We start from the raw sequence: 20,121 nt of genomic DNA, 5'->3' as shown, positions 1-20,121 counted from the left end.
CCCCCATTTGGACAAAGAACAGCTATTTCTTGCCCTGCTGGCTGAATAAGTTTCAAGGCATGTCAGATATCTTGAAGTACAGTGGTATATTCTGATTCATAGAGGCTTACATATTGTTAATGTAGAGCCTTCTCATGCAAGACCTTGAATGAAAAATGAAGTCACTGCATTTCCTAAACAGTGCAAGGACAAATACCTCTAACTTTACAGTTTAGGTCACCGTAAGAAATCTTCTACTTCTCTGTTGAACTCCTCTGCAAAACGGAGGTGTAGATTATGCTTTCCTTCTGGCATGAAATGCAACCTTTAAAGAAAGATGGGGGTGGGGAAAAATATTACTGAGTATGCACAGTATTCTGGGAGCACAGGTAAACAGTTTGTCCTTTTCCTTTGCTCTTGGTTACCCAAGTAAAAATATTCATGTAACACTGATGCACTGTTTCCATGTATGTGGATCAGAATGTCAACTTACACCAACAGTTGAAACAACAAGTATACTTCCTTCACTTCAGGAAGGATAAATTACACTTTAAACAAATTTGTCTCTCAGGCCTAGTTTAAGAGCCCTTTTTTAGTGATCTGTGAAGATAACACTGAAATTAAAGTGAGTAGGATACATCTAAAGGTATGTCAAGCACCTAAGCTGCTTTGCTTCTTTCAGAGACCAGTGCCTGTGCTGGACAGAATGTCTTGAACAGACTGCATAGTGAAACTAAACCTGTAGCCTCAGCAGACTTAATTGGCATTTGAGCTGTCTCACTTTTCTGCATAAAAACAAATTCAGAACTAGTATAATCTATCTTTTCAAAGTAAAAAGGGAAGTCTGTACTTCTGTAGCTGAATTGTGATTTAAGCTACGAAAAGGTTTAGAGTGTCTCTGAACGAGATAGGTGAGACAAGACTAAACTAATTGCTGCTGTTTTCTATCTGGGAAAAACTTTGTACTTCCAGCACTTACTCAGGTAGTGAAACCCTTTGTTTTACAAATTTTAGCAGTTTTAACAGCTAAAGACAACACTGTCTGATACTTTGCATGTTATCTAAATACCATTTAAATTCTATTACAGCAAGGGCAATAAATCTTCTTTTAGTGGTGATCAAGTGATGCTTAGTTTCAGGAAGAAAAGAGCACCAGTGTGAACAAATCTGGTTCTTCCAGCACTTCTGTCTGAATAAGACTGTTTCTTCAAAGACAAAGCAATATACAGATGTGCAAACGTAACAGCAGCCATGAATACCATCTGCAATGGTAAACGTAATATTGCCTAATTCTAGCACACAAGTACAGAATAATGTCATACTTATGACAGGAACAATGTATCTGTACTACAAACAGCAAATCCTTTTTCAAATCTACTACTGAGAGAAAAACCAAGGCAAGAAAAGGTGGTATTGAAAATATGCTAAACTTAAAGCTTTTCATCTTTCATGTAATATCTCTAGTGCATCAAGAAAAAAAGGAGGTCATATGCCTAAATATTTTCTCTGTATTTCTGATGTTTAATCATTGGTTTAATTTATTATTGGGTAAATGCATACATGGGAGAGCACAAAAACATGTAAAGAACAGCTTTATGTTTTACTGTTTTGAAACATCTAACACTTTCTCCCCTTGTGGTCCTCTGAAGAAGCAGCTGATCTTTGTCTAGTTTTTTGTTACGGCATGCCTTAGCATCTAGAGCGTTTTTCAGTGGAATCTAACACAATTATAGTTATTCTAAGCAGGGAATCTGTGGGAGTAACTGACTGTCAAGCATTTAAAATAAAAGTCTGTATGTGATTATTAGGAAGGTCTCCTTATCTTTCCTTTCTTATCTTTCCTGTTGCATAATGCCTTTTATGAATGGCAGAGCTTACTTTGAGGTAAATATATCACTCAATTTCTCAGAGAGATGACATCAATGAAACAGATTCTTACACTCTGCATTCATAAAAACGTTTCAGTTCTTTTGAGTGTTAATCAGCATGATCTATTGCTTAGTGGTAATAAAACCCCTGAATTTACATGCAAATCAGGGAAAAGAAAGATGGTGGAATCCCTCCTTTTTAAGGGAAGTATTTTGGGTTTTTTGGAATGAGTGCCTTGAGACTTTTCTTGTTTGTGGAATAATATTGAACATAGCTGTACAATTTTTTTTCCATATCACTTTTCTGAAACAAAAACACATGGACCTTCTGAAAAATAAAATATTAAGAGGTCGTTGCTCACATCAACAAGGAAGAGCAGAGATCAGTATCCTCTGTCTCTCTCTAGTAAGCAGTAGTCTTGCTCAATTCATCGCATCTAAATTCATTGCTCTTCTGAATGGAACAGAAGTTAGGTATCTCACAATATAAGGAATGCAGTGACTATAACAGGAAAAAAATATAATAATTTTTGCTCAGTATTGGAGAGTGGTGAGAAGTGGAAAGATCAAGAGGACCTTCCCTAGTTTCTTCTGGAAAACGTTAGGAAGTTACTTACTGAAGTACTGATTCTTCTCACTTTTTATAAGAGAAAGGCTACACTGTTTGCATAACTTGATAGGGAAGTTGAGAATAGTTCTGTCTACATCAGGACTGATTTGTCCAAATGTTTTTTTTTTTTATGTTGTGGATCTTAATTTCTTCCTTTGTTCTACAATCAGTTAGAAACACTCCATCATGTAACTTACCGGGAGCCTTTGATGTGCTTGTGGATGTATTCTGCGTGAAAGCGTGGAACCAAAGGGTCTTTCTCACCATGAATTATTAATGTGGGACATTTAATATAAGGCAGCAACTGTTGACAGATACTACCTAGGGAGAAAATAAGTGAAGGTTACACTTCATTTAAAAATATATATATGTGGAAGACCAAAGCTGTTTCTGCGAAGGACTTGAACTCCACTTGGGCTCTAGCTATTGTTTCTCCTCGTGGGGAGCATGCAATTATTCCACAGAAGTGTGTTAACAGGACTAATATTTCTTTCTTTTAAGTAGCACGCAAGCAGCAACATTTGCTTCATTAGTGGTTAGGAACAGAAACAGACAGAGCAGATGAGGTACAGCCTCAGTAGTCCCCAGCCTTGCTTTTTTCTCTTCAGTCTTAGTACCTTCTTGACTCTGCATTTAATACTACATTTTGTTATGCAGGTTTACAAGACCTGCTGCTTTTATGAGTAGCAGGTAACAAGCACAAGTTAACTTAGGTTGCACTCAGGCAATCTAAGGTTCCACCTCCCAGAACCTTTGCTGTCTGAAGTAAATAACAATTTAATACAAATTAAAACTATTCAGGGGTTGCTCTTCTGCCCAGATGTTTTACAGAATCTCTAATGTTATACTAACTAGTCTTAGATCTCATTAGAAGTAATTTTAATGCTTTTCCTTAAAGGCTTCTACAAACACTATGTTTAATAACAAAGAATAGCAAGAAGAATTTTGAATTTTGCAGCTTTATACAGCTTATCTAATTTTGTTAAACATTGGCATCCTCTAAAATTTGGTTTCTTAGGTAAGTGTACAGTAAAATCTATTTAACATAGGGCAAATAATCTTTCTTGAGTTTGTGACAAAGGATTTGCTGTCCTTCTGTCTCTCAGTTTTGATGTTTTTTTAACCCAATTTTCTTTCTTGACCCTTTTCTGCACTGTTACTGAAGTTTAATTCAAAGGTCAGCTCGTATTCTAAGTAACTCTTCCCAAGCTAATCATGGAAGAACTGCAGTTGGATAGTTGCTAATCCTTTTCAGTCACTGTTAGGCATCTCCCAGTATCTGTCCTAGTTACAGCATCTGGAAAATTCATCTCCTCATTAAGTGTCTCTTTGTGGCTTCCTTTCACAGTTGCTCCACCTCAGAGTGCTTGAGGCATATGCAATCTGTAAAAGGATGTCACAGCCCAGTGTTTAATAGTATCATAGAGTATTCCAAGTCAGAAGAGACCCGTAAGGATCAGCACAGCACCAACCAAAAATCAGATTGTACGTCTGAGGGAACTGTTTAGATGCTTCTTGAACTCTTGGCACTTTGGGCTGTGCCTACTGTCCTCTGATGCAGACCCTTTCCCTAACCCCCAATCTGACCCTCCCCTGATGCAGCCCCATGCCATTCCCTTAGGTCCTGTTGCTGTCACCAGAGACAGCAGAGCTCAGTGCTGATTCCCCAGCCCCTTGTGAGGGGCTGATGAAGCCTCCCCTTAGCCTGCTCTGTTCTGAGCTGAGCAAACCCAGGGACCTCAGCTGCTCCTTGTACATCTTGATCCTACCCTTTATGGGTAATAAACAAGAAGAGCTTGAAGCCATTGTGAGGCAGGCTAACTATGACCTTGTGGCTATTACAGAAACATGGTGGGACCTCTCCCATGACTGGAATACTGGGATTGATGGCTACAAGCTCTTCAGAAGGGATAGACAGGGAAGAAAGGGTGGTGGCATAGCTCTCTATATCAAAGAGTGTTTTGATGTTGAAGAGCTTGAGGTTGGAAATGACAAAGTAGAGTGTCTATGGATAAGGATCAGGGGGATAATCTTTAGGAGTGACATCATGGTGGGGGTCTGTTATAGACCACCTAGTCAGGATGAAGAGATAGACGAGGTGTTCTATAAACAACTCGTAGATGTTGCACGATGGCCAGCACTCGTTCTCATGGGGGACTTCAACTTCCCTGACATATGCTGGAAATATAATACTGCGCAGAGGAAGCAGTCCTTGAGATTTCTAGAATGTGTGGATGATTGCTTCCTGACACAGCTGGTGCAAGAGCCTACCAGGGGAGATGCCTTGCTAGACCTACTTTTCACTAACAGGGAAGGACTAGTAGGAGATATGAAGGTTGGAGATTGTCTTGGCCAGAGTGACCATGAAATGGTGGAGTTTGCTATTCTGGGTGACGTCAAGAGGGTGACTAGCAAAACTATTACCTTGGACTTCCGGAGGGCAGACTTTGACCTGTTCAGGGTGCTTGTTGCAAGGGTCCCTTGGGACTTGCTCCTGAGGGGTAGAGGGGTCCAGGAAGCCTGGACGCTCCTCAAGATGGAAATCTTAAAGGCACAGGAGCAGGCTGTCCCAGAGTCCCGTAAGTCGAGCCGGAGGAGAAAAAGACCAGTGTGGATGAACCGGGATCTTTTGTTGAGACTCCGAGAGAAAAAGAGAGTCTATGTCCTCTGGAAGATGGGACAGGCTACTTGGGGTGACTGCAGAGAACTGGCCAAGATCTGCAGGCAGAAAATTAGAAATGCTAAAGCCCAGCTTGAACATAGACTGGCTACTGCTGTAAAGGAGAACAGGAAACCCTTTTACAAAGATATTAACAGCAAGAGAAAAACTAAGGAAAATTTCCCTCCTTTACTCAACGAGGCAGAGAATGTAACCACAGATGATAAGGAAAAGGCTGAGGTTCTCAATGCCTTCTTCACATCTGTCTTTAATAGACAGAACAGTTGTCCACAGGGTACTTGCCCTGACCTGGAAATCCGGGACGGGGCGCTTAATGCACCCCCTGTGATCCAAGCAGAGACGGTCAGAGATCTTCTCCTCCATCTGAACTGCCACAAGTCCATGGGGCCAGATGGGATCCACCCAAGGGTGCTGAGGGAGCTAACAGAGATGATTGCCGAGCCACTTTCTGCCATCTATCAGAATTCCTGGTTATCTGGAGAGGTCCCACAAGATTGGAGGCTTGCCAATGTGACTCCCATCTACAAGAAAGGCTGTAAGGAAGACCCGGGGAACTACAGGCCTGTCAGCCTGACCTCGGTAGCAGGGAAAGTTATGGAGCAGATGATCTTGAGGGAAATCACACGACACGTGCATGGCAACCAGGGGATCAGACCCAGCCAGCACGGGTTCACCAGGGGCAGGTCATGCTTGTCCAACCTCATCTCCTTCTATGACTGGGTGACCAGACAAGTAGATGAGGGAAAGGCTGTTGACGTAGTCTACCTGGACTTCAGCAAGGCCTTCGACACGGTCATCCACAGTATTCTGAGGAAACTGGCAGCCCGTGGTGTGGACAGGTTCACTATTCTCTGGGTGGAGAACTGGCTGGAGGGCCGTGCCCAGAGGGTAGTGGTTAATGGAGTTAAGTCCAGCTGGTGCCCTGTTACGAGTGGTGTCCCCCAAGGGTCAGTTTTGGGGCCCATCTTGTTTAATATCTTAATTGATGACCTAGATGAGGGAATTGAGTGTACCCTCAGTAAGTTTGCAGATGACACCAAGTTGGGAGGATGTGTCAAACTGCCTGAGGGTAGGGAGGCCCTTCAGAGGGATTTGGATAGGCTGAACAGCTGGGCTGAGCTCAATGGGATGAGGTTCAATAAGACCAAGTGCCGGGTCCTGCACTTTGGCCACAATAACCCCATGCAATGCTATAGGCTTGGGGCAGAATGGCTTGAAGAATGTAGAGAGGAAAAGACTTGGGGCTGTTGGTTGATTCTCGGCTTAACATGAGCCGGCAGTGTGCCCAGGTGGCCAAGAAGGCCAACAGCATCCTGGCCTGTATTAGAAATAGTGTAGCCAGCAGGAGCAGGGAGGTGATCATCCCCCTGTACTCAGCTCTGGTACGGCCGCACCTCGAGTACTGTGTTCAGTTTTGGGCCCCTCACTACAAGAAGGACATTGAGGCCCTGGAGCGTGTTCAGAGAAGGGCAACAAAACTGGTGAGGGGTCTGGAGCACAAGTCTTATGAGGAGCGGCTGAGGGAGCTGGGATTGTTTAGTCTGGAGAAGAGGAGGCTCAGAGGAGACCTTATTGCACTCTACCACTTCCTGAAGGGAGGTTGTGGTGAGGAGGGGGTGGGCCTCTTCTCCCTGATAAATAATGACAGGACAAGAGGGAATGGCCACAAGTTGTGCCGGGGAAGATTTAGATTAGATCTGAGGAAGCATTTTTTCTCTGAAAGAGTGGTCAGGCACTGGAATGGCCTGCCTAGGGAGGTGGTTGAGGCACCATCCCTAGTGCTGTTCAAGAAGCGTTTAGATGAGGTGCTAAGGGATTTGATTTAGTACTTGGGTAGGGATAGTGATAGGAGGATGGTTGGACTAGATGATCTTGTAGGTCCTTTCCAACATATGAACCTATGAACCTATGAACCTCAGATCCTTGATCATCTTTGCAGCCCTCCTTCGGACATGCTCTAATAGTTCTATGTCCTTTGGTACTGTGGTGCCCAGAACTGCGTACAGAGCTCAAGATGAGGCTGCACTAGTGAAATGTCGAGTGAGACTATCATTCCCCTTGACTGGCTGCTAGTGCCATCTTTGATGCACCCCATGATCTGCTTGGCCTTTTGGGCTGCCTGGGCACACTCATGTTCAGCTTGCTTTTGACCAAGATCCCCAAATCTCTTTCAGTGGGGCTGCTCTCCAGCATCTCCCAGTCCATAACACAGAGCCAGAGTTGCTCCTTCACAGGTGCTGAATCCAGCACTTGCTCTTGTTAAACTTATTGCAGTTGGTGATTGTCCAGCCTCCTAATTCATCTAGAACTCTCTGCAAGGCCTTTCCACCCTTGATGAAGTCAACAACTCCTCCCAATTCAGTATCATCAGAAAACTTGCTCAAAACAACTTCTAGTCCTGCATCCACATCATTTATGAAAACATTAAAGAGATTTGGCCCTAAAAGGGAGCCCAATAATACAGATCTCTAAGAGGCAGGGCTGAAAGCATCACAAAGTTTACTATTTTTTTTTCCTGCAGCAAAGCAGGCTCCATGTACCTTACTTGACAAGAAATACAGGGGACAGGAGATACATTTCAACGTATTTACCACTGAATTTCATGGCACACAAACCCATATTTCATTCAGAAATTCACTTGACTAAAGTCATCTATGTTGAAATAAAGGAAGGCTTCAAAGTTTAATTGGCCTGGGCTTTGGACTTATCCTCTGTTGCAAAAGTCTGTGTAATTGGAGAAATCTTCAGAGACAAACATTCACTAATGATTACATTGCCCAATTTAACTACTCTTTTTTGGATTTTAAATACCCTAGCTATACCAAAAGAATTTTTAAAATGACTTGTTCAATTTGAGTTGTCAAAATGTGAACTTCCTTCTTTTTGTACTCATTATATGCTTCTAGTTTTTAAATAGTTTTTCAGCTTCCATTTTCAGAAACTTAGATGAACACACCTCATGTTTTGGATAGCTTATAAATGTCACTGAGAGGTATTCCTTTGACACTGAGAAAGTGGAGGAGAAAAAAGCTTAAGCAGAATCCCTCCTGTTCAGTCTGTATGACATAAACTATTTACTAATATAGTTTTATGGCAGAACAAGAAACGAGAAACAAGAAACTTTCCATAAGTGTTTTCTTCTGTACCTTGCTGGTTCTGTGAACTATCTATGAAGTAATTGCTTTATTCATGAGTGTGAGCCAGACCCAGCTTTTAATGCTAGATGAAGAGGTCTTCCCTTCTTGACTGCTAGGATTAGTAATAGATTCTTATCCAGATTGTCTGCTACTATAACTGCTTCAAATTAACACCATAGAAGCCTTACCATCTGATTTTTCAGCAAAGCGGGCTATTCCATCTACCCAAGCCTCACAGGTTTTTGCAAAGTATTCATGCCCATACAACTCTTCCAGTGGTTTCTTAACCTTTTCACTCCATTTTGAAACATCTCGGATACCTACATAAGATAACATTAAAATAGGTTAGAGTCTTACCTGCAACAAGACAAAACCCAATATGACAGTATTTGAGTAAGCCTTCAAACCTGAATGCAGATGTAATTCAAACTTGAAACAGCAACAAATGGTTTTAAACAATTCTTAGTGGGGAAGAGGTTTAAAAATCTTAATTAAAATACTTAATAATAAGTAGTCTTATTATTCCTGCTGGAGCCTGGGTCACAAAACTGTCTTACTCCATGCATAAGAAGCAAAACTATATACACAGGACACAGTTCTATGACTTTTGTGTGAGTTTAATAATGATCAGAAATCTGGTGTTTGTTTATTTTGGAAACATTTTTGTAGCCACAGTAATTAACTTAAAAAAAATGCAAATTAGAAATGTATCCTGGGGTTTTGCATGAATAATTAATTTGCTTTTTTACCTCCAAACAGCAAGTTGTGTGCTTGTTTTCTTATTACGTATTATACATGTCCTGGAGGCAAAAGCTATAGTGTGTTAATGTAACCATTTTCTGTGGACCTTATCTAAAAGTTGTGTAAGATGTGAGAAAGTAAATTTAGCTAAGGGTTAGTAAGATTATTTAGAATTTATATTTTAGGAACTTGGTAGAGAAGCAAAAATCTTACCTTCTGAAATATGCTGATAAGCTACTAGAAATCGTAAGATGAAATTAGTTATTTTAGGACATGATATTTCTCTAGCTATTCAGTTGATACATACCATTATAAATTCTCACATCCTCTTGAGTAACGCTAGCATTTGCTCCCCAGACAACCAACTTGTGGATAAGAGCTGGATACTTTGCGGCTGCAATGAGTGCTGTAATGCCACCATCACTCCATCCCAGCAAAGAGAATTTCTTAAATTTCAGTGCCTTTATTGGTACAAGAAAGTTATATTAAAAATATCAATTAGTTTTATAAGCAGGTATAAAGTGTTTACCAGAAACTAGCAGTGCAGATCTAGACGCAGCTCTACACAGCTGCATCATGCAGTGTAGCTTCCAGCTAGATTTTCCTGCTACAGGAAAGGTCATATACTTAAAAAATAAGAAACTCTACCACCTAAACCTCTAGTTTTTCATGACTATTTAATGAAACAATTGGTAATCATATTAGATTCTTACTTCATTTGATAAGCTGCCTTAAAATTAAGGAATGTTTGTTTAGAATGGATAGCAAAGACCTAGAGAATTCTTAGAGATTCACTTAGTCCAACGACAGTGAGATCTTAAGAGACTGATAGTATCTAGAATGTGTGGATTCTCTTCATGTAAAGTTGACAAAGGCTATTGCAGCATAGGATAGTATGTAACCCAAGATGAACTTAAAAAAAAAGAAAAGTTTATGACTTGGAAAATGAAATCCAGTGATTTAATTTATTGATGCTGGCTGACCTATAAAAAAAACCTACTCTATAATGACCAAAAAAATGCTTAGTGTTTGCTATAGGATTGTATCAAATTTAGGTGCCTAATCCACATTTTCAGAAGCGTATGTGACATTTTAAATATTAGTTCCTCATGAATTCCAATTCAAAACATTAATAATGCAATATCTTTTTCTCAAAAAAGAAGGCTCAGAACAAAAAATACATCAAACAGGACATTAATTCATTCTTACTTGTACATTGCTTTCCACTTAGAATCTGAAACTAGTTTCCTTCTATTCCAGGGTCTGTGGTAGAGGGTAAAAGGAGGGTGACTGGAGAGAGGATGCTGTGTATGGCATTCACTGAGGAAGATAAATGTGCTGGGAAGCAAAGGAATCTGAACTTTGTACTGGAACAATATTCAGTAGCAGTTTTGTATATAGGAGCTCAAGTCTGTGAACTCTTTAGCAAAAAAGCATAATTGAAAGCTATGAAGTTTTTGTTGTTGCTGTTGTTTTTTGTGTTCTTTCTTTCTAAAGCTTTTTAGATGGATTTAAAGAAGACATTGTGCTTCTGAAGAAAAAAAAAAGCAAGCTAGTTGAATGTTTTGGTGCTCAGTGTTCTGCTGGCGGAATATCAGTCCTGCTTTCTTTGGAGAAAAGAAATCAGAAACATGGGAAATGAGAGACACAAAAGAACTACAGAGAAAGGAAAGGGTAGTTATAATCTGGAAGCTTGCTCCTGCTTGTAAACATGATGCTTGAGTGAGGCGTAGCCTCATCAGTCAAACTGATACCTGGTTTTCTTCTGTTACTACCAGACTTATCTTTTTTTGGCACCTTCCTTGATACTAGGCTCACTGCAGTCTCACTCAATCCCAGATTTCATCTGTCTGAGCCTTAATTAGCAAACAGAAAAGAAGTAAGGTAGGAAATACAGAAGGACATGTAAGGTAAGCTCTGACAACAAGAAAATGGAGCCTTGAATTTTAGCAGTTAGTCACATGTTGGCCCTGGACTGCTGGAAAAATTAGTTACAAATGATCAACTTTCAGCATCATTCTGCCAAAGTGTCACTGGTGTCTTGGCAAGTTTTAGGAGTTGGCAGCAGTGCTCTTAAAGCTTAAGTTTTTGTTGTTGCTGCTGTTATCCTAGTGCCAATAGCAAATTATGCATCTCAGAGTTGCCTGATGGGTAGAATAGACGATTAAAATTTTTGCTCTCCATCCTAGGCTATTTGCCAGTGCTTTAACTGAGATCTACTTGCCTCCAGTTATGTTTTTCTCTCACTAACTAGCCGTTATTTTGTTCTGTTTTGGGGGGTTTTCTCAGGATGCCTTTTCAGCCAGAGGAATTTATTTTATCCTTTGTGGCCTTCCAAAAAAAAAAACAAAAAAAAACCCAATGCAATGTAACAGATGTCTTGGAAATGGTGTGTATGTTTGTTTGCTTTAGTTAAGAACCACTTACAGCGTAAGCCATCTTACACTGGCAGTTACCTGAGAGATGGTTTAGCTCCTCAGTTCTGTGGGTGATTTTGTGCTATCTTTACCCAATAAGTGAACAAAATTTATTTTGGAATCTCCTCTTCCATCAAGGTCTATGTGAAATTCAATCAAAAGATCGTGCATGCTGTGACAAAAATAATTGACAATTTGCAATATAGTATCACTCAGTAATAAGTTATTTCCTTTGACCACATGACAATATGCCTTGAGCAGTGCAGTTGATCTAGAAAAACTGCAAATAGCCCAAACCCACCTTTTTACCTCAATAGTAGATTTTCAGAATAAGAACCTCTTAAATATCAAACTTAGTTTCCATAATATTTTTTTATGCTTTGGACCTTTGTTGTGTTGCTTTTGTTGGTTTTTTTTTAGTTAGAGGTTGGTATGGAGTATAGCAGGATGGACCTGTATGTATTAGATTCCTTCACTTTTATCTGAATTCCTTCACAGAACACGTTCAGTGATACACAGCAATGTTGTCTGCATTAAGGTGCTAAATACTCTTCAGAATTTCAAATTCTGTTATTCACTGAACCTTGCAGCAGTCACAGCTCCAGGAGAGGCACCAGAATCTGAAAGAGCCCAGAATAAAGGTTCTGAAGGCTCATCCATATAAATGGGTTTTGTCTGTCTCTAGGCTGTCTGCATGCAAACCGTATACCATTAGACAGCCCTCTGTAGGAGCTATGACTTTGTTTTGTGCTGGAAATCCTAGCTGAGGTGATTACTTGGGTTCTGTACTATCCTTCATATGCTGTGCTAAAACAGAATCAATTTACCTGCCCTTGGGAAGATTTTTAACAAATAGTTGTTATACATTTACATCAATGAACATCAAAAAAACAGGATGCCACATCTCATTTGTTTTGGCAGCTTTAGAGATTGGTGGGCTGCTGCCTTGTTTGACTGCATGCCTTATGATTACATGCTTTGTAAGGACAGCTCTGTTTTCCACTTTGCAGCTATTAGTTTTTCAAAAGAGGCAGGGAAAGGGAGTTAAACCATTTGGACTGAAAGTTTGTCACCTACCCATGGTAGCAGCTTGATTTTCTTTGTTTGTGTTGTAGAAGAAATTGGTAATTTACTGTTCAGAGAGATTGCTTATATGGTTAGAGGGCACAACTGTATTTTAATCCTGATTCTGCTGTCAGACTTATTTTGTTTCACCATGAGAAAATCGAGGAAGGCTGCATTTCCAGTTTCATATGGTTCTTTCTGTAAGGTTACTGCTCATTACAGAAATACATTTGGATTCACTGACTGAATCTTGTCTCATATTTTTGGAATTTTCATGCTCTGCCAACTTTCTTAACATGGCCAAAGAAACTGTATAGCTTAACATAACAAGGCCAAAATATTAGTTTGAACTAAAGCAGAAAACAATGTTAGCATTTAGAGGATGGAATAAATGCACAACTTAGGAAGAGAGATTTGAAATAAAAAAAAATCTGTAAGACAGAGAAATACTAACAGCTTTGAATCATAGTCTTCATAACCACAATAGCAGTGTTGGTTTAGACCTGGTACAGTAATAGGCTGTACAATGCAAAACACCAAGTCAGTTGTCAGAATCAGATGTCTGTTGAACTGGATTGATCAAGGTAAAATGTCAAGCTTCTATTAGCTAGGAAAATTTCTAAGAACCTTTCACTACTTAATCTCTTCTAGTTAAATCACTTGGCTTAGCCTTTTTTTTTCATATATAGTTCACCTGAACTTACATGGTTCTCATCTGTAAATCTCTTAGGGCAGGGTTTTGGAATAAGAACGTTCTGCTTTGTGATTAATTCCATAAGCTGAACATCTCTGTGTACTGCAGAAGAAAATATTTTCCAGAACAGTGTGTATCTGCCCAGTTTTAGGCCCTCATTAGTGTATTTTGCTTAATTTGCTGTCTGTTGGAAACAGCATACTGTCATGGTTTTGACTGGGATAGACTTAATTTTCTTCACAGAGGCTTGTATGATGCTGTGGTTTGGATTTTTAATGAAAATAACAGTGATTACACACCAATGTCTTGAGTTATTGCAGAGCAGTACTTCTACAGTCAAAGATTTCTCTGCTTCTCATACTGATCTGCAGTGAGGATGCTGGGGGTGCAAGAGAAGCTGGGAGGGGACAAAGTCAGGTAGACAGTCCCCAGCTGACCTAAGGGATGTCCCATATGTGAGACCATGCTTGTCAGTACAAGCTGGGGGAAAAGAAGGAGGAAGGGGGTGGATGTTGAGAATGAAGGTGTTTGTCTTCCCAGGTAACAGTTATGTGTGACCAGCTGTGTTTTCCTGCGGCTGAATATCTGCCTGCCAAGTACAGAATGTATTCCTTATTCCTGAAATACTGAATGGATTCCTTATTTTGCTTTGCTTGAATCCACAGCTTTTGCTTTACCTGGCAAACTCTTTCTCAACCCATGATGTTCATCTTTCTGATTCTCTCTCCCATCCCATCAGGGGACAGTGAGCAATCAGCTGTGTGCTGCTGAGCTGCCTGCTGAGGGTAAGACACAACACACACTTAGCAGCACTCTTCCACCTCAAAATTTATGAAAAAATAGGCTTTATGTATAATAAAATCTGAGAATAGATTTACCTGCATAAGATCTACAGCATCTTTTGCATCTCTCTCAAAGAAATCTGGGGGGAAGTCTCGAGAGGGAGGGATGGACTGTCCGTATCCTCGTGGATCCCAAGCGACAATTGTGAAAAGTTGCTTATTCATGGACTTAAGCTGCGGTCCAAAATCAGTTTGACCACACCCTGGAAAACCATCATTCTTCAATTATGAAGTATCCACCATAATACATATACAGCATACATACTCTAGATGGAAACTGGGGAAACTTGTATCTTAATTCTAAAAAGAGGCTTTTTACTTTATCTCTTTTTGTAACTAAGGATTGCAACTCTCAGAGAGGAAGTACACAATAAACATCTTTACAGTATCTGCAGTATGCTGAGAGCAAGCTTTCTAGTAGGTAAGCTTATAAAAAATGATGCTCTGCATGAATGTTCTAGAAAAGCATCTTAAACTGAGTTTCCTGGAATTATTGAGATAGGGACTTGTCTTAGATTTAAAGAACAGTTATTCCTGTTTATCTGATGAGCACAGAGGAAACTGTGAAAGGGGAGGGATACACTGACAAAATTGTGATTTATGGGTGAAAAGCACTGCGTGAGTTGGTTCTTATTTGATGAAACTTTTCAGTAAGACTATGGGTGTTTGAAGCTGAGCTTTATATACATTGCTTGAGGAGACAGTAGTGACACAAAAGCACAGAATTCTAACTTTATTTTTCTAAAATGTTCGTTGACAAAATAAGTCAAATAGACTTTTTTTTCCCTCCTGACACAGTACAGTTTCTTTCAATAGCCTGGATTTTCAAAGGATTAAACTGTGTCTAGAAAATATTGTTGCACTAAGCTATCTATGAACACCAGGAGGAAGGTATGAAGATTATTTCTAATTTAGATCATGGTTACATGGTAACAACATTACATGCTACTTAATTAAAACCTGTACAGCTCTAGTATGAAATATTCAAATAATGTAATATTGAATTGTCTATTTATTGTTATATTAAAGAGGTTGTTCAAGGGCTAAATATGCTGCAAGAACCCAGAAAAATACCTGCATAAATTTCAAAGGGTTATAATAAAAAGCAGTGGTCTCAGTGGACAGGTACCGTGTGGCTAGCAGAATCTGCTGTTCATCTCTAGAAGTCATTGAGAGTCTTAATGATGTTGTCCTGATTAACCATAATGTGAAAATATGTCTTAAAGCAAAAAGCAAGTCTCAGCCATGCTTTTTTCACTATGACAATAAACTGCAAGTACTGAAGTACATTTATTAATTCAATGGAAATGCACCAAGTTTCTACAGAGGAATGCAACAATCAGCTGTGTAACAGATGAGGCTGACCTGATTTTTCTCCCTACATTACTTTGCACCTTGTTGTAGCTATTTGCTGGACACCCTTTTCCCAAAGTCTAGTCCAGAAGGTATGATTGACTATGAGAGTCAAGAAACTGAGAACCAATACTCTTACATATCAAAGTTGCCCAGTGAGATATTTAAAATCTTTAAAAACAGTTAATTGGTTGCAATACCTCTACCTTTTCCTATCTTTTGTATCTGTAACAATCTCATCTTCTAAAGAAAATGCTCCATAATCAGGTGGTGGACATGTTATGAAATAGTTAGCGCATTCCAGCAAAAGAGCAGATGGTTAAAGAGGTGATTGCACTACAAAGAAAAAACAAAATATCCAGACCTAGCATTCCAGGAAGCAGAAGAACTGCATGGCTTCCTTCTCCTGTTTGCTGGTAATGCAGATTGACTCCATTCACTTGGATTTTGGCAGATGTTATCGAAGTACTAGGGATGCAGTAAGGAAAAAGAAAAACATTCAGACAGCTAATTCTCATTACAAGGACTTTCAGGGAATACTTGAATACTTTTTCTAGCTATCAAGGATAATACAGGAAAATCTAAACTGTTTACTTACCCTTTCACAGACACATAGAAGACTAAATACAAACCTTGACAGGGGTGCACTTGCATTCGTTATGTGACTATTAGAGAGGTAATGGAGTCTCCTATGGAAATGTTCAAGGCCCATCTGGACACCTAGCTGTGGGACCTACTGTAGGGAACCTGCTTTAGCAGAGGGTTGGACTTGATAGTCTTTTGAAGTGCCTTTCAACCCCTTTAACTCTGTCATTCGTACTCATATTTCACAAATACAGTTAAATGAACTCAGATATAGGAGGAAAAAGTCTTGACTGCAAGAAGGGGAATATAATTACAGCTTTACAGATACAGAAATGTGTTGGAGAAAAATATATTACAGAGGAGAAACCTCCTTCTACTCCATAACTTTTTAAGTCGATAGAGTTGACCTTACTGCTTCTAAACTGGACTTCTGTCTGCAAAATACATCAAACTCTTGCTACAGTGTACATGTTCTTCTGCAGTTTGACACTTTTATGTGTACAAGTCTCTGATCCGTGCCATACAACACGCAACTCATCAAATTTTCAATTTTAGCAAATAAATTCTGAACTGATTACAGTTAGTAAGCATAGTTTTGTCTAAAATAATTTAAAAAATATATAACCAATGTGTATTTCTTATAGACAAGGGACATACATGATAAATTTGAGATTAGATTAGATTTTTTCCACAGCTCTCCCTCTCTCATGGATAATTATTAACGCTGGGGGCTCAGGAATTTTGCTGAGCTTGTGAAGTACAGCGCTTGGGCCGTGTCTCAGTGTAAAGTCCACTGAAATTCCGGAGTTTCACTTATGGTGTGTTTTTAACACTTTTTGGACTAATATATATATATATATTTTAACATGCTGTGAAGCTGTACTGGAACTGGGTATTCCTAAAACAGACGTAGTCTTCTCCATGCATAACTTCTGTGTCTGAACTCAGCTCAGCACTGCTGCCTCCACGAGGACTTTATTTCTGCTAAGAGTTCATTAAAACGACACATTTTTCATTGCTTGGCATAATCATATCCGAAAACAAACAAACAAAAAAACCCCATTTACAAATGCAAACAAACAAAACACCCACAGCCCCACAAGCCGCAATGTAAGGGAGGCAGCAGCCTTAAGGCTTACAGCTGCGCGAAACGCATGCCTCCCTTCACCAGGATGGTACAATGCAGAGCTCGCAGCCAGCCTGGGCACTGTGCTTTTCGTTACCCGTAGGAGGCGGCCGGTCCCCGCCTTGTGAGCAGCGCGGTGCGAGGTAGCAGCATCATCAGCACCCGGCCCGCGCGCCGCCATGTCATGGTGCCCGCCGCGCCGCCCCAACTCCTCCCCCTTTCCCTCCCCCTTCCCCTGATGTGAGCTGGGCCTGCGCTGAGCGCTGTAGCTTCTCTAGGGCTAGGCCTTCAGCGTGCTGCGTGCAAGTTCTCACTGAGAATCGTTAACTCTACCACGTGTGGGGGGAGAAAAGCAAGCCTGAGGCATAGCCTGCCCGGGTTCATAATGGAAAGGACTGTGCAGGTAGTGAGGGAAACAGCAGAACGCATAGGGGTGGTACAAAGTTGGAAGAAGATCCAGGAAATGCAGTCTTAGACCTGGGCAGGAGGGGTTTTCCCAAGCCAGATCAGTGTTATGCATTTCCCCCTGCCCAATGGGAGCTCTGTGACTGTCCCGAGAGTGAGCAGTCTTCAGCCTTCTTGCTCCCCTGTGATTTGTTTGTATGGAACCAACAAAGCCTAGAGGTGAAGGACAGTGGTAGCAAATGCCAGTGCATAAAAGAGATTAACTCAGCTGTGTGAGCATACTGGTTTGGTTTATCCCCCAAGCAGATCAAACCATTTAAGATTAAGGTCTTTAGTACAGCTAATTACAAGTAATCCATCATCAGGACAAGCTGCCTTCACTCTTGCCCAGTGGCATATATGAGTCTCTGCAGTTTCCTTCCACTTTCAGAAGCCTATTTTTGCTGGATGTGTCACTGTTAACACTTCCTTCACGGTGAAAGATGGTGGTAGCTGACTCTTCTGAGTTCACAAAAATTAAAAAGATGTAGCTTGCTCTTTTTCTACACAAACATATTTTTTTCCTGAATTTTGGAACTCTGAAATCAAACAGGTTCCTACCTCATGTTTCACTGAGCATAGAGGGAAAGGTCTCAGACTTCTCATATCCAGTTTTGCTCCTGTAAGAATGCCTTTCAACATCTAGTCTTACACATCCTCCTCTACCTATGGCTGAAGATGTAAAACCTTGTCAGAATCTGTGGTGAAGAACTGAGGGATAACATAGAAAGCATTTATTGTACACTGTAGGTGGATAAAAAAGGTGAAAGCCTGACACCTCACCAGATGAGAGAAAAGGGAGATGAGGAGGTTTAGGTACTACTTAAGGACTGAGTAGTTCTGGATCAGTTAGCCACACTCACTGTGGTGAAAACCAGGTGCTCCCTTTGCAAAGAAGGTTGCCACAGTGGATGTGCTGCACTGTGCATAGTCTCTAGACCTCTAGTCACAGATCATCTGAGCCAAATGAGGCATGAAAGCAATCATTCCTTTCCCGTGTGTTTAGACCATGTAACTACTCTCTCGGGGTTTTGTGCCTTTGGCCTAAAGAGGGAAGAGCAGTAACAGTTCTGGCAAAAAGATTTTTTTTCCTGTGTGTGTGGAGAAAATGATGATGTCCACAAAATGATGAATGAGAGCAGCTCCCGAGGGGAGAGAGATGCCGTCTGGGCTCACAGAGCAATGGCCCCAGCTATGGAAATGAGATCCTGCCAAGGTGGATGCTGGTGGCAGGTAATCTGGGTCCAAAATGAGTATGAAATCACAGGTTTGCATTGTATTCACTCTGTACTGTTCACCACAGCATCCAGTCTTGCTAGTAAAGCAGATTTGGATGCTATGATGGGCAAGTTGGAAAATATTTTATCTCAACCATTTCCACAGAGATGTTCTTTTCATAAATTAATGGCTGAGAGAAAATGCTTTGAGCAAACCAGAGGCAGGCTTACTTGGCCTGTGAAAGAGTCAAGAACAGCTGTGGCACCGGGTCTTCTTTCTGCTCCTATGAAATCATTTTGTGTGTTTACTGCTGATGGTTCAGACTTCAGGAGCTACCATTTTTTTGTTATTCCTTCTTTATTTTGAGCTGCTTTTTGTGAAGTTAAATGTCCCGCTGTTTTTGTGTTTTCTCTGACATTTGGATTCCTGTGTTTTTCAGATGTTGAGCATAAGTCAGCATGTTTGCCACGGGACAAAGCTTTGTTGCTACAGCTCCACAAAAAAAGTAAGATTTGAATAGATGTGAATTGCCTAATTCAGAGCAAAGATGTGAAAATAGTGATGTTCCTATGATTCTGTGTTGACCATTCAAACGAGAAAGATTGAGTGAATATAGAATTACATATGGAAGTTTGTAGGTATGGAGCATGCACAGAAACAAAATCTTCTATCAGGAGGCCGGTTAGTTAGTGTAGTCAAGTTCAAAATGACTTATAGTGAAAGAATAAATAAGCAAGTAAATAGTGCTTTGTGATTAGCAGATTAGCTCGTAGAGAAAGATCCCAGATATCTTGGCTCATACAGGATTGCAGGTTAAAGAAACTGTGACACACATACATATGTAAGAATTCCTCTTAGTACAGTTTTTGTTCAGATTCAAGGCATTTCTGCTCCACAGAGCTAAGATGGTTCCAAATACTCTAGTGCAAAAGCAATAGCAGTTTTCCCCTTGGAAGGGGCAAAAGTAACGTTCAGAAGATGGCTTTTGGTATGTTTGTGGAAGAGGTTGTATGAATCTCTGCATTTTTAAGAGGTGAGCTTGGTGACACAGATATTTCTTCTAGTCCTTCATTTAGCTCTCTTGACTAGAGGTATGTGTGGGACGCACAGAAACTGCAACCCATGGTTCAAAACATAAGCGGTATTACTGACTCGCTAAGGTGATTAGAGTGGATTTTTGTCTGAAACAACTCTCATCAAGTAACTCTGAGTTCTGTAAGCTTTAGTGCTTGTTATCCGATTGCATCCTAGTTCTGGCAGAAGTTAGTATCAGTACCAAAGAAATAAGGAAACTGTGCTAAAGAGAAAGGAAGTGACCTACTTATGCTTATAAAAGAGTTGGAGAGAGAAGGGAAACTCTGC

The 20,121-nt window shown here is 40.4% G+C and overlaps 1 protein-coding gene across 1 annotated transcript; it reads right to left on the bottom strand.

Annotated features, from left to right (window-relative positions):
* Positions 1-64: 64 nt before the first annotated feature.
* On the bottom strand, positions 65-17,300 carry BPHL (biphenyl hydrolase like). The gene is made up of 7 exons (XM_065753334.1): positions 17,195-17,300; positions 15,751-15,854; positions 14,070-14,236; positions 9,323-9,476; positions 8,463-8,594; positions 2,655-2,778; positions 65-304 (listed from the first exon to the last, which is right to left on the bottom strand). Exons 1-7 carry the CDS (start codon positions 17,281-17,283, stop codon positions 217-219), a joined length of 858 nt encoding a protein of 285 aa, XP_065609406.1. The 5' UTR covers positions 17,284-17,300; the 3' UTR covers positions 65-216.
* Between the last annotated feature and the right edge of the window lie 2,821 nt (positions 17,301-20,121).

Source organism: Cyrtonyx montezumae, unplaced genomic scaffold (genome assembly GCF_038088225.1).
Source record: "Cyrtonyx montezumae isolate F1298 unplaced genomic scaffold, pur_monq_1.0 scaffold_8, whole genome shotgun sequence".
NCBI classification, from domain to species: domain Eukaryota; kingdom Metazoa; phylum Chordata; class Aves; order Galliformes; family Odontophoridae; genus Cyrtonyx; species Cyrtonyx montezumae.
The sequence above is the reverse complement of the archived record's forward strand: the minus strand, read 5'-3'. Positions and strand labels throughout refer to the sequence as shown.

Excerpts from the sequence above, each read along its gene's own strand:
- BPHL (XM_065753334.1), bottom strand. The coding sequence starts at position 17,283 with ATGACATGGCGGCGCGCGGGCCGGGTGCTGATGATGCTGCTACCTCGC. Across the intron at positions 9,477-14,069 it reads ATGCTGTAGATCTTATGCAG|GCACTGAAATTTAAGAAATT; the intron begins GTAAATCTATTC and ends GTACCAATAAAG. Across the intron at positions 2,779-8,462 it reads CTTTGCTGAAAAATCAGATG|GTAGTATCTGTCAACAGTTG; the intron begins GTAAGGCTTCTA and ends TTTTCTCCCTAG.